Genomic DNA, 14,590 nt, shown 5'->3' with positions numbered 1-14,590 from the left:
ATAGGAAGGTGTTCCAGCTTGGAATTTAGGAATGGATGTTTCTTGGTGAGATACACAGGGGACTGGATGCATTTTTGCCTAGCTTTGAGTTTCAGGCAATGCATAATTAAATCTCATAGGATAAATCCTCAACAGGTGTAAATCAGCACGGCTCCATTGACTTTATGCTGATATTTACCAGTTGAGAATCTGCCCTGATGTATCTACAGCTGTTGCAGTAACAAAGACATACACAATACAAAATGAGAGAGAAAACGGCTGGCATTATTAAAAAGCAAATAAAATTCCCTAAACATGACAAAAGAACTAAAAAGGATGGAGAATGCATGAGGTTCCATTGGTCTTGCCCTGTAGTGGTGGGCCACCTGAAAAGACTAAACAATTTCTAATTAGTGGAGATTGTCAGTAATTCATTAATTTGATTGTATTTAGTGGAGAGAATTCTGATTTAAACAGTTGACACTTACATGTTTGAACTCATTGCTGGTTATGAACACATAAGCATGGTCCAGTGGACTAGATACTAACTTCACTTGTCACTTTGGGACAATCCCTTAGAGGAAGACAGGTGACCAAGTTTTTCCTATCTGAAAATTTGGGATAATATTTATTTCTGTACTGTACTTCATGGGTGAATTAGTTAATGTTATTACATTATTCTGAAGATGAAAAGCTACTGCTATAAGTGCTATGTGTTTATAATGTGAACAAGCAGAAAATTAGGAAAAAATGGAGATGCATGTTGGTGCTACACCCCGTGTATCTTAAAGAAGAATGGAAACTGAAGGCTTGACCACATTCACTGAGGCATTATTTACTCGTCTTGCTCACTAATGGAAGGTGGAAGGTTATCACAATATGATTTTAATACTCCTGTTTGGTAAAGCATTGGCAATGTGCCAGTATTGTTCACTGGAAAGTGAATTACTCTTGGAACCATTTATGCCCTTTCCAAAACTGCACACTCAAAAATAAATAACACTACATTGTATTAGAGACTCATGGTCATAACTACATTCTGTTGGCTCTGCCATTTTGATGGCTTAGCTTCAGACTGCTGCATTTTTACATGTTGGCTCTGATTTTTGTAATGGATATTTATATTTTTATTACTCCTTCCCCAGTTATATTGCCCAAAGAAAAATATACTAACGAAGATATTTTACATTTGTATAGATTCATTAAAGGATCTCCAAGCACTTTGTACATAATGTTATGCTTCTGGTATAGATGAGAAAGCTAAGGTATGGAGAGAGGTTAATTGGCTTCCCCAAGATTGCAAGTGGAGGCTCTGGTTGGGCTGGCAATAGAATCAATAAACCACACTGTGTCACATTAATAATATAAGTATAATGGTAAAGAAACACGGGCCAAAATGAGATACATAAAGATGATATGCAATAGATTATCATCTCTAGATGAAATCCTTGTCCCGTTCAAGTCAAAGACAAAAGACTCATTGACTGCAGTGGAGCCAGGATTTTACCTTCTATGTTTAACTACTGTGAGCCTTAAATTATACGGCTGTTAGAGTTTAAAATTTAACCCTCCACGTTAATATTTTACAAACTTTTAATTATTGAACATGCATATTAGAGGCCCAGGTCGGAAGTCCTTCCTTGGTCTTAAGTCATGGACTGAATAGAGACTTTAGAACTAAGCCCTGTGGGCCTGATCTGATGCCTATTGAATTCATCAGCAGTCTTTCCACTGACTTCAGTGGGATTTGAATCTGGTGTTGCCTGATTTTAGGAGATTAATTGTTTATATAATATGGATTATAGGCTCGCCAATTAATCTGATCAGAAGATAATAAGGTTCTTGTCCCACAATCAGGCTATACAGAGTTTTGCGAGGACCCTCGGGATGTATGACAAGAACACTCACGCTGAGAACAACATACAGCCTTAAAGATTTTTATGTAGATAAAACGAAATAATAATCAAATGGAAAAATAATCAACCAGAATTACAAGAATTGCCAAGAGGATTTGATGGTTCAGGTTCTTCAGTTCTCAAGTGGGAGGTGAAGAGCTTAGGAGAAGCTAGAAAACTAAAAGCTATAGAAAGACTATAGAAGCTAATTTAGAGTTTGACTCAACTAATTAACTTAAGAACTAAGAGTTAAGAACTAACAATTAAATATTAAGAAACTATGAACTAACTAACATGGTGGGTTGCCCCTCTTACAGAGCCTGAGTGCTAGGTGCCCTCCTTCCATGTCCAAACTTAATTTCCTCAACCACAAAATATTGGGGTACACTTACTGTAGAGCAGTGGTTCCCAACCCGTGGCCTGCGGGCCACTTTTGGCCTGCAGAGGGCTTTCAAAATGGCCACAACTCCTTCCGCTGGCTGCAGAAGGGAGCTGGTGCTGCTGCGTGAGGACCCAGGCGGAGCATGTCGCTGCGGGGCTGAAAGACAGTGCAGATTCCTTACTGCAGCCAAGGGATCAGCGCTCCCCACCTCCTGGCTGTAGCAGGGAGCATGGCAGAGAGTTCTGCCTGGGTGCCTAGGCACTGGAGTCCCTGATGGAGTCAGAGGGAGGGGAGCATTGATCCTCCATCTCCCTGGCTGCAGAAGGGAACCACTGCCTAGGGACTGAGGCGGAGTGCCCAATTTCCCTGCTGCAGCTGGCTGGATGGGAGATCAGCGCTCCCCTCCCCCGGCTCCAGCAGAGAGCAAAGCGCTTTGCTTGGATCCCTAAGTGCTGGGTCGTGCTGGCTGTAGAAGGAGCCATTACCTAGGGATCCAGGTGGAGTGCAGGGTTCCCTCTGCAGCTAGGGGGACAGGAGATCCTCCTCACTGAACTCCTTTCCACTGGCTGCAGTGCGGGGTGCGGGGCTGCTGGCAGAGACTGGTGGCCCTTCAGGGTTATAAAAATCATATTTGTGACCCTTGAGCCACTGTTCTATAGTCTGGCATGTTTGTACGTATTAATGACATATCTGTACCTATTAAGGACCATTACCTCATTCGCAAATCTGTTATTTCTGACCTTACTGGTTATTTCTGTGTTCTTTGTAGTGTACCTGTTAAGTTTAGAATGGACATGAACTTAGGTAGCCCTCTACCTATGCCAACTTGCTTTAGGGTAGCCAGATGTCCTAATTTTATAGGTACAGACCTAATGTTCGGGGCTTTTTCTTATATAGGCGCCTATTATCCCCACCCCATCCCGATTTTTCACACTTGCTTTCTGATCACCCTAACTTTCTTCAACACATCCTCACTTATCTATGCTAAAGGTCACAAACATATATATATTTTACGCTTTAACTCATCATCACTTATCTAGGCTAATGGTTTCAAACATATGTATTGTAACTTGCTTTAGCTCAACATACAGGATGTGGCCTGTAGGTTCCTTGCGTTACAGCCAAAAATACTCTAGTAACATTCTATAAAACTATTATAATAAAACAAAAAATCAAACCCATAAGAAAAGGTATATAAAGACGCAATCAGGCTAGCCCTATGGGTCACAAAGGTCCTGATTTGAAATTCTTCCATAGATATTCAGTCAACAAATGTTTGTTTCTAATTAATGTCTTGTTTAATATTGTTGTTTCCAGTCCCTTCTCTATAGACAGTATTCACACCAAAAGATAGATACAAAAATATTCCAAAGAATAGGTGAAATTAGACAAGCAATCAGTACCAGCAGAATAGAATCACAGCTTTAAGTAGAATATAGAGTAAAACTGCGGTACCCAAGCTGTGTAACCACGAGCTGTTCTGCTGATTTGCCAGGAACCAGAGGGATTCACCTAATTTGGATAAAATGGTACAAATATCAGTTTCCTTTTTTCTTCAATGTGGAGGTGTAGCACCTGGAGACTATGCAGCCCAGCATATACTGTTTCATTTTGATTTGAGCAGAAGTTCAGAGAAGGTTTGGAAGAAAATCCAAACTTTGCTTATCTGATTACAACTGATCTGATCCTTTTGAAGTGCATCTAAAAATAATGTCTATCCATTACTGAATGCTCTAAAATATGCAGCTGTATGTAATAAGCAGACAGGACTATAAATGTCTCATATCTGGTGCTGGTCTGCAAATGGAAGACAGCCAAAGGGATTCTTGAAACTACAGGATTCCTTTTAAATATGTTCTTATTAGGTGAGAGAAAGAGATGCAGCCAAGGTTCTAGCTGGGGTCTTCCTGTTTTATTCATTCCTCATTCCTTGGCGTGAATGTGAATGTGCTTGGGGGTGAAGGGTTTTCTTTTACACTTCAATCTATCACTGATATGGCTTCAAAATGAGGAAAGAGAAGCTTTTAGCATTGTCCGTATATTCTCATTCTCAAAGGCAAAGTAAAGCAAACCTAGTCTCGGTCACTTTCGTTTGTCAGGTTGTATAAGGGGTTGAATGTACGTATTAATGTATTAATTTTCAAGGAGCGTGCATTAATGCTCACTTTATCTCATGCTGCTGTGTTAAATGACGTTTGGCAGACAGCTGAAGCAAGCAGAAACTATCTTATGACAAATCTCAGATGTATAAAGGAAAAGATATTTGTTTATTTAGTGCTTCCAGTGACTCAGACTAAGATTTTGCCTTTTTTCTTTCTTTTACTTCCTCCTGCATTCAACAAATATTTCAGATCTGAGCTTTCAAAGGATTATTTTAATTTTCCTGGTATATAGTTTCCATTAACCATAGGTATTGTTTAAAGCAGTTGCTCTTGAAAAGTCTGCATTGACCAACAGCTTTCCCATAATAGTGTGTGAGATAGCTAATATTTCCTTATACTTAAAATAGGAAATAACTGTGTATCTCAGACACCATTGTATATTAACTTGATAAATCTAGCCTTTGTAATGGTAATCACTGTACTCTATTTCTCTTTGGCTGTTTGGATGCAATTTCAATAGTTTATGATCATCCAGAATATTGAGATTCAGGACTTCCACCAGAGAGATTTTTATGTAAATCACTGAGCTGTGGAAAAGCAGAGGGAAGAACTCTATATTTATCCTCAAATCTTGGTTGTGATTCACCCCTTGTATCACCAAGCCAGTATCACATATGTCCTGACTTTTTAGACCATTCAGAAGTCACAAAATGACCTCATTGTTAAACTGCACAAAGTCTATATTTAGGCAAACTAAGTATTAATAGTAGGTTCTTATATATATAATATAATATATAAATAATATAACTCATACCAATGTACATCGTGTTCTGTACATTTTGAAGAATGTGTTAGAATCTCATAGACAGAAATAATTTTCCAGTTTTTCTTAGCATTACACTGCAAGGCATGCTATTTTGCAAGACGTACAGAATATGACAAATACTGTAAGTGAGGTGATAGGTCACAAAGAGATATACAGTGGGAAAGAATGAAGAATGCATATTGCTAGAAGCACAAGTCTGGGCTGAGATCACCTACAGGCAGCTTTATTTGACTGTGATTTGAACCCGAACATTTCCTGATTCACCAGCTTAAATTTCTTTTCCTTTACCGCCTAGAGAACTTTATTCACATGGTAGAACTAGTCTTTTAATAACTGTACAGTGTTGGAATAAAACTAATTAATATGTCCCTTTGAATTTATTTAAAAAGCAGACTGTTATAAAATACATGTCCAGTTTTAGTTTTCTGTTTTCCAACCCAGACATCTGCTTGGTTTTTTTATCTGGTTTCTAGGTCTTTGAAGAAGAACATCACATCTTGTATCTGGACCATGGTGGAGTCATTGTGGCCATCAAAGACACTTCTATCCCTCTGAAAATACTCAAGTAATGCTGCAGTCAGTTATAGTAGGGTTATTACATATTCAAGACCTCAAATGTACTTCAAAGTTAATAAGTAATGAGCTTTTCAGTAAGTTTGTATAAGAAATGCAGGTGGAACCATCTTAATTTAACATTCGTTAAACCAACAAAATGCAAGTGGACATTTTATTAAAGGATTCCTAGTGGAGTTGTTGGTAAAGTAGTTTGCCACATCATTAATAATAACACTGCTTTGAATCAGGATAGCTGTACTCATTCAAAAGGTGGACTGCTGTACAAACTATACACAAAGGTCACTTAATCCACCACTAAAATCCAGTAACTATTTTAACAGTGTACACTAACTTGTCCTGCAGGTTTGGGGTAGGGAGTGAACTTACAGCTGCAGGACACGTTTTAGTAGGCAGTATACAATTGCCCATATCAGAATTTTGGAATAGTGTGCAGAGTTATCACCTCTAGAATTATGAAAAGAGTAGTGTATATGTACTCAATGCAAGTGATCAATGCTTCAGTTTATATCAGCCAAGTTTGTGACCAGTTGTCTGGGGAGAGGGTATAGAGTTAAATATAGGAAAGCAAAGAGATTTCTTAAGTCCTTGGTTTTTGTTATTTAAAGGGGGATTGTTTCTGTTTTGCTTTCTTTTTAGGTAGGAAATATCAGAACCACACACTAATGTCATACACACACATACACTTTTTATATATATATATATATATATATACACACACACACACACATATATAAAATTAGTGTAATGCTTGTTTGTTTATGTATTTTTGGAAAGAAGACATGGTCAGAACATTAATTCATTTTGTTTTACTTTGAAGCTAGTTACATGCAAGATTTGATAGGATATGCACAGTCCTGTCCTTTAGAAATCACTTGACCAGATGAGTGAATTTGTGAAGGATCATAGTCTGGTTGGCTTCTTTTTTCTCACTGCCTACCTGAGTTTTAGTAATTGAGCAGTTTTGCCTAATCCTATTTCACTAAATTCTGTTTGTCAAGTTTAGACTTTATAGGACACAGAACTCTGGCAAAAAGGAAATCAATTAACAAGATCATGTAGCAAGATCATGTAGTGACAAACCTCAGAGCCGGCCTGATCGCGGACATCCAGCAATACTGCCAGTTTAATAGACATCTTTTGATGGATATGCTGAGTCCCTGGGCATGTTGGGGAGGGAGGAGTCACATAATTTGCTACATTAAGTAGAGAAAGAATTCACAATTTTTGCAACTCTGATCATGTTGGTGACATGAGTCCTATGGTGCAGTGCTCTTGAGATTTTACCCAGCATAATACAGTAATCATGATATTTATTGAAAAGCTGCAATGATGGAAGACTTTTCTCTCTTTAAAGGTTCAGCATAGATGAAGGCCAGACTTGGAGTACGCATAATTTCACCAGTACTTCAGTCTTCGTAGACGGACTACTCAGTGAACCTGGAGACGAGACATTAGTGATGACGTAAGTTTCTGTTTATTTAGGCTACCCTCCGACAATGAACTTTAGCATGGGCTTAACTTTAAACAAGTGAGTAGTCCCTGCATCAGGGTTTTAGTGTCTTGCAATCACGTGGGCTTTCACTATGACCAGGTCTGAACAGCACTAACAAGCAGCCTGTCCTTAAAATGTTCTGAATCAAATATTTCAAATGTAAATATGAATTATTGTGTTTTATATCAGGTTTTCATAGTCGTGACCTGGGACAATGGAAAATTATGGGCATTAATGGGTATCTGAAAACTTTAGCTTTAAATTATGATCTTTCACATTATTTTCCCCCATTTCTGCAGATTCTAAGGTGTTATTCAATAAATAGGTTTCTAGCTTTTTTCTGTTATAGAAATTGTATTCACAGTGTAAATATACTGTTGTCCTAGTAATCTAGCATTGTAATAAATAATATCTAACCAAACATCCTGAAAAAATTCATGTTCTCCCCACTGCTCTGTAGTTTTCATGATGGATCCTATTAATAGAATTTAAAATAAATATGGGCCTGAGCCATGAAGTTTGGTTTTGTATATGCACTTTCCCAGTATGGTTCCAAATGCTAATATTATTAAACCATCTGAGCCTAAGAAACAACTACCCAATTAGAAACAGAGTTACTGATGATCAGTGTTTCTATCCTTGTGTTGAATGGAGGAATAGGTGGGGATAGAGGAAGGGGACTTAAACCACATTTGCAGATATTTTGGGAGTGGCACGGGCCCCAGCACTAGTTAGAGTAGCTTCAAGGTCCCCTTATGAGCCCTGAAAAGTAGAGATCGGCCTGAATATAGTGTGTTCCTGACAGAGGCTGGAAATGGCGCGGTCACATTGCTGTGTCAGCAGCTCTTCAGTGGCCGAGGAGCCCATCTACACAGCAGGTATTACCTGGAGCCGTTTCCACCCCCTTTATCACCACTTCTCACAACCGGAGTGACATAGAAGGGATGCAGCACAGCAGCAAATCAGACCCTCTGTAACTGGAGCAAATTCACCCCATTGAAATCATCACAGATGAATTTGGCCCGTTGTCATCTCTCTCTCTATCTGTCCCTAAAAGCAGGTCTTCTGATTTCTTGTTGTACGCTCTGGTCTGGAAGGAAATTGAAACTTTTTCTGTTAAATCTTAATGGGATTTTTCTCCTTTCTCAACCTTTCTTCCCTCTGTAAATGGGGAAGGATGAGATCATGGCTTCTTGACTTGTTAACTTCTGCTCCCAAGCTGTGTACAAACCACTTGGCCCATCAGGGGGATGTTGAGGGAGTTACTATGTCTGCGTTACTCTTGGAAATTTTGAAAGTGCCCTGTCTCTTAGAAACAGCAGGCAATAGAAGACTCACTTCCCATCTAAATTTGGGTCTCACACTTAGCCCCCTGCTATAACTGCCTGTTGTTGCTATGCTGAGCACTTTTGTCCTCTATACCTACGTATACAATTTTACAGAAATGTTACATAATGCCACAGTTTTTAAGATGTAAGGAAGTTAAAGTGTGGTTCCATTTTGAAAAGTGATTCTGTACATTTCTTCATGAGATTTCATGTTCATCCCTCATGATTTCCATATCTAATTGACAAGTCAAAAGATATATTTTTAAGCTAACAGTCCAGTGAAGTCAGGCTGGGATCTGAGAGTCAAGTGTGGCTGATGGCCGGCTTCCCCCTGGTGGATCTCGTGCTTCGCTCCCATTGGGGGCCAGGAAGGTGCCCATCACCCCATCTTCCCTGGGGGAGGGGGGGAGGGACCCAGGCCCACCCGCTCCTCCAGGTCCCAGCCCAGGGGCCCTATGAACAGCAGCTGCAGACTACTGGCTCTGTATTCCAGGAGCCACAGCCTCTTCCCCTGGGCTACTTTCCCCCTCTGTCCTGCTGGCCTCTCAGGCCCTGTGTCCATGCTGCCCCTTACTGGGCTCAGTACCTCCTTTTGGGGTTCCTCTGCTCTCCCACGCTTCGCTTCGCTTCGCTTCGCTTCGCTTCGCTACGCTACCCTACCCTACCCTACCCTACCCTACCCTACCGCACCGCACCGCACCGCACCGCTCCTTCCTCCCACTTGTGCCCTGTGTGTTTAGGGCGGAGCCCTTTTATGGAGCACCTGGCTGATCCTTAATTGGCCCCAGCTGCCCCTGGTTAGGCTGCAGGGAATAAAGCCCTGATCATTCTGGCACTGATATACCTTCCTTTATGTACTCTCCTGCCGCCTTCTGCCCTTGATATATCACACAAGCTTGTGTCTTTCTTTCTGAGGCATTGAACTGACTAGTGAGTCATCCCAGAATTAAAGTTTTATTTGTTTGTGATGAGGAGATTTCCTCTAGGTCAGATCCAGTTTTGTCCTATATTCCAAGGACCTGAGCACAGCTCTGTCCACAGCTAATGAATAGGAATATTTCTGTTGACATAAAGTGAGAGAATGCTGAGAGGTGACACAAAGTGCCCTATTCCAGGGACTGAACATGCTGCTTTCCCAGTGGTCCCAGCCTCTACAAGTGTTGGTAAGAAGGGAACCATGTTATTCTGTCATTGGACAATGAAGCTGGAACTCTATATTTAATTTTTCACTGAAACCATAACATTGATGCCTCCATCCACTGAACTCCCTGTCTTCCCTGAATCAAAAAAACAAATATTAAAACACACCAAGTAGAGTTTTTTCTCCAAAAAGGAAGGAGGGCCACAGATCTCCATTAAGTCCATGAGGGATTTTGTTATTGCTGTTGATTTTATATGGAAGACACTCAGATACTGTGGTGATGGGCAGCAATATAAAACCCTAAAATAGAAAGATAGATGATCCAACTGTGAATCAAAATTATAAAACATTATATGCATACGGAACATATAATTTCACATAATGTTTTCATCTTGTTCAGAACTTTGGTTTAATATACATGATGGAAAGCTTCTTCAGTTATTTCTTTCTTAGCATTTTGTGTATCTCTCTGTTAAATTAGTAACACATTCCAATACAGTGCGTTTTTTTTCCCTCTGTGTTTGTCATTTTCTGAAAATAGAAATAACTCCTCCATTCGCCAGTTATTTCTTAATTTTTACACTTGCCTGTAGTTGTTTGGCCAGCATGCGCTTGGAAAATCTGGCATGTTCTATTTCAGAATCTTATTGATTTTTTATCTCATTTGATCTGTACAGATATACCTTCACTTTAATCTGAATTCTTATCAAAATACTCTTTGGCTCACTCAGTAGGATGATCCACACACAGCATTATATCAGAAGCACTCTGGGTTTAGGCATATTGTCATGGCAAACATGATGGAAACTATTGAACATGAATTGCTTGTCTTGCTGAATTTAACATTTCTCATTTGATACATTATTGTAATAATTCAAGAGTGATTGCAAAAGATTTTCCTTTTTTTCATGCAAAACCAATGCATATGGTTATTAAAGTTTCAAGTCTTTTAGTGCTGAATGTTGATATCTTTGCCCACGCTTAGTAACTTACGCCATTTTTCTTGACTTCTGGACTACTTTTGGCATAAGGCATAGTTTCTCAACCTGTGCTATGTGTACCCCCAGGGGTACATGAGACACAGGCAGGGGGTACCTGGGGAAAAACAGAGTGAAGGGGAGGCAGGCGGCAGCTGCTGATTTCTGGGGAAACCAGGTGGCAGCTGCCCACTTCCCACCTGGTCCCAGCTCCCAGCTGGGAGGTGGGCGACAGCCACCACGGTCCCAGGAAGCCAGGCTGCAGCCACCCGCTTCCCGCCCTGTCACAGCTCCTAGCTGGGAAGTGAGCAGCAGCCCCCTGCTTCCCGCCAGGTCCCAGCTCCCAAGTGGGAGCCTGGTGGCAGCCTCCTGCGTTTCACAAGCTGGGCTTGCAGCTGGGTGGCAGCCACCCACACCCCGGCTCTGAGCCGAGGGACAGCCTCCAGCGCCCCGGCTTGAAGATGGGCAGCAGCTGCCTGCCCACATCCCTGGGTCCCAGCCAGCGCGGAAGCTTCCTCTGCCCCAGCTCGGATTGGGTGGCAGTCACCCACCTCCTGGGCTGGCAGCCAGGCAGCAATCACCTGCAACTTGGCCAGGTGGCAGCCCCCTCCCTGACTCAAAGCCCAGTGCCCAGAAAACTTGTCAATTTCACTGCTCTACCTGAGCAGTGAAATTGACAACTATGACAGCCCCAGATTTTACCAGTTACCCTCTCTCTCTCTCTCTCACCCCTTTCTCCTTTCAAATCTATGGAAAAAATTTGACGCAGCGCTTTATATTCCCCAGGATTAGCATGCTGCTCAAAGCCTCCTAGCTTTGGCCAACATCACCTCTAGCCCAGGTACATACTTGAGTTGTGCACCCCTGGTGTAAAGGTGGTAATCCTACCCACACTAGATCTGACATCTGTCATATCACGGCTTTATATACTCAGCCCTTCTTCCAGCATATGGCTCATATTAATCTGTAAATATAAAATCCCATGGAAAATTGAGTATTGGGTACTTATTAAAATTTTCAGAAGTTAGGGGGTATTTACTACTTAAAAGGTTGAGAAACACTGGCATAAGGTACTAAAAACTTGGATCTGTCCCTTAGACAGGTAACAGGGCCTATGATGACCATTTGGGCAGTTACTGTCATGCCATAAAGGCAACTGAACTTCCGTGGATTATGCCACTTTATTTTTGTGATTCTTTGCATAATGGCTTTGTGGGGCCTTGCAAATCCTCTAAAACATGCCACATGTTAAAAATAGGCCCTCCAACGTATGTAAGATATCTCTTCCTAACTGTGGAACTGGGGGTCAGATTCTGATACTTTTACTGCAGTTTAGTAGCACCGCATTCCACAAACAGTCCCATTGAAGTCACTGGAAGTGGAGTAAATTACAATTCAAAGTGAGTAAGACTACCACCATCTGGTCCTTCAAAGACTTGAAACACTGTGACCATATTCACCAATTTTGTATGAATTAGTGGGAAGAAAGCCTTCTGCAAAATATGTTGCTAGTTGTACTTATATCAACTTGCTTACCTTACCTGCCTAATTCTTAACTCATTCTCCCTCCCTGGGTGTCCTTTCATGCCCACTGTTGTCCTGTTTGATTTCAGTCAAGATAGTGTGGCTGAAGATAGAAGCGGTCTAGGAACACGAGTATGTAGACAGAGTTCTGGGTGAGCCTGTGCTGCCCACACTGAAATCTGCACTGCCGCGGCTTCACCCCTAATTTTAGTTGTGCTAGCTAGACAAAAGCTAGCATAGATATGCCTACACGAGCTGCAACCATGCCTTCAATTGCCATATAGACATATCCTTAGTGTAAGTAATTCATATCCTCCATTTAAAACTTAACACTTCTGGGGTCAATAATTGATTTTTATAGTAACTTGCTTGTTCTGAGAAATATCTTTCACCTCTTCCATGGTATGAGACAGAGGCTGATTTTTCTGCTGAAATGATTATAGTATCTTTCATCCTGAATGGTTCCCAAAGCATGTTACAAACTAGGGACCTGATTCTGCACCACTTACTTGGATAAAATTCTAATTATGTTTTTTGGAGTCTCTCTTCCCCCCCCGCCAAGTCCATAGTTTTGTCCAAGTAAAGAGTGCAGGATCGAGCTCTATGTATTGCATACATTGCTAGAGATGTAACCACCTCTGGTGTGGGAGAGCAATAACCAGGGGAATGTGTATAGGGAGGGTACATTTTTGCTAAAGCTACTAGGGCAAATGCATGTTCCTTCAAAAAGTGTCATGGGATCTTTTAGGTATACAAAGAGCAAATGCAACCCCCTAGGGCAAACTCCTAGATTGAAGTCAGAGGCAAAAGTCCCATTGAATTCAATAGGCTAAGAATTCCCCCCGCATTTTTTAAGATTCCATCCAAAAGACTGATACACAATAAATGTCATGGGAAAAGGCATCATTAGACCCAATAAAATCCTAAATCTGTGCCCCGTCTGAAAGCAAAGGTAGGAATAGTTCTTTAATTGAAGTAACAGTAACAAACCCAATGTGTTTTGTTTATCTACCTAAGAAGTTTGAAGAGATAAAGGTGAGTGAAGTAATATCTTTTATTTGAGCAACTTCTGTTGGTGAAAGAGACTAGCTTTCGAGCTCTTCTTCAGGAAGGGAGAGGTTAGACTGAGCCAACTTTGGCTGTGACTTGAACCTGTATTTTATATCTGACTCTTAAAACATTAAACTTTCTCTTCAACTATATCCAAAATAGATACATGAAAATGACAAAATATGCATTCTAGTCTGTTCTACTTTGGATGTAGCTAGAAGTTCTGAGCACTGTGAATTATTTATATTGTGGCAATATAGCAATCAATATGCAGCTGTATTCTATTAGAGTTCTGTAAGAAAAGAACCACATTTCATCATTTATTGTTAATTCAGTGAGGATTTGTTAGGTTTTTTTCTGAATTAAATGAAATAAATACAATAAGTTTATTTAAAATAACATACTCTAATAGTCTTTTTTTTTTTTTTTGCCTTAAGCTCTTAAAAGTGAAAATTACTACAACCTAATATTACACTTTATTGCATTGGAAAAAAAGTCTGTTTTGTATTTACTAGCACTTAGTTGAGTAACGGCCCCACTTAGTGGAAAAAACAGGAATTTAATGTATGTGTGAAATACTGACAACTCTCTTAAAAGTAAGCAGCTTTCAAAGGGAAGGTTTCAAACCTCTTTTTAAAAAACACATAAACAATATGTATTATTGTACTCCAAAACCTGGTTTAATTAGAATTGCTGTATAGGCCTGGTATCTGGTGGCATCTTTGAAGCAGACCACAAGGACTTGTGGACCATTTGTGGGTCAGATATAGGGACTACAAGAGGTTTCCTTACAGGGATTTTATTCTTTCATGCACTGAAGGACTGAGCTGTTAGATATGGCCAACTGTTCATCTTCCTAGAGTGTTCTCTTTCTTGGGTTCTTGCAAGGTTCCATCATGTTACCCCAATGTTTAACATGAATGTATGGCTGCTAGGGGGAGGTTGTGAGATCTTTGGACTGCAGTACTATCAGAGTTTAGATGATACTCAGTTATCTCTCTTTCATTAAACTCAGCTTTCATGGTCCCTAGCAGAAGCAGGATCTTTGATGAAAACAAGCTAGTGTAAGCTTGATCCAGACAAGATAGAGGTGATATTATGGGTTACATATTAGAGAGAAACATTTGGAAGAACTGACTAGATTTGTGACTGCTGCCTCTACTAAGGGGACACAGTTTTGGGTTCTAAATGGGTTAATTGCCCTTTCTCATGTGATACCAGTGGCTTAATATGCTATCTTCAGGCTGTAGCCATTCCCTTGTGATGTGGAACTCTTCACAATTATCCAAGGCTGTATCCTGTCCAGACTGGTGCCCTG

The 14,590-nt window shown here is 40.5% G+C and overlaps 1 protein-coding gene across 1 annotated transcript in view; it reads left to right on the top strand.

The window, feature by feature from the left end:
• Positions 1–14,590, top strand: part of LOC137149633 (VPS10 domain-containing receptor SorCS2-like) — a 152,669-nt gene that overhangs the window by 86,614 nt on the left and 51,465 nt on the right. Inside the window, exons 11-12 of the mRNA XM_067543160.1 lie at positions 5,658–5,749; positions 7,115–7,222. Coding sequence (XP_067399261.1) covers positions 5,658–5,749; positions 7,115–7,222 — 200 coding nt within the window. The remainder of the gene's footprint in view (positions 1–5,657; positions 5,750–7,114; positions 7,223–14,590) is intronic.

This window comes from Emydura macquarii, unplaced genomic scaffold (genome assembly GCF_026122565.2).
Source record: "Emydura macquarii macquarii isolate MOO-44397 ecotype Brisbane River unplaced genomic scaffold, CSIRO-AGI_Emac_v2 contig_794, whole genome shotgun sequence".
NCBI classification, from domain to species: Eukaryota; Metazoa; Chordata; order Testudines; family Chelidae; genus Emydura; species Emydura macquarii.
The sequence above is the reverse complement of the archived record's forward strand: the minus strand, read 5'-3'. Positions and strand labels throughout refer to the sequence as shown.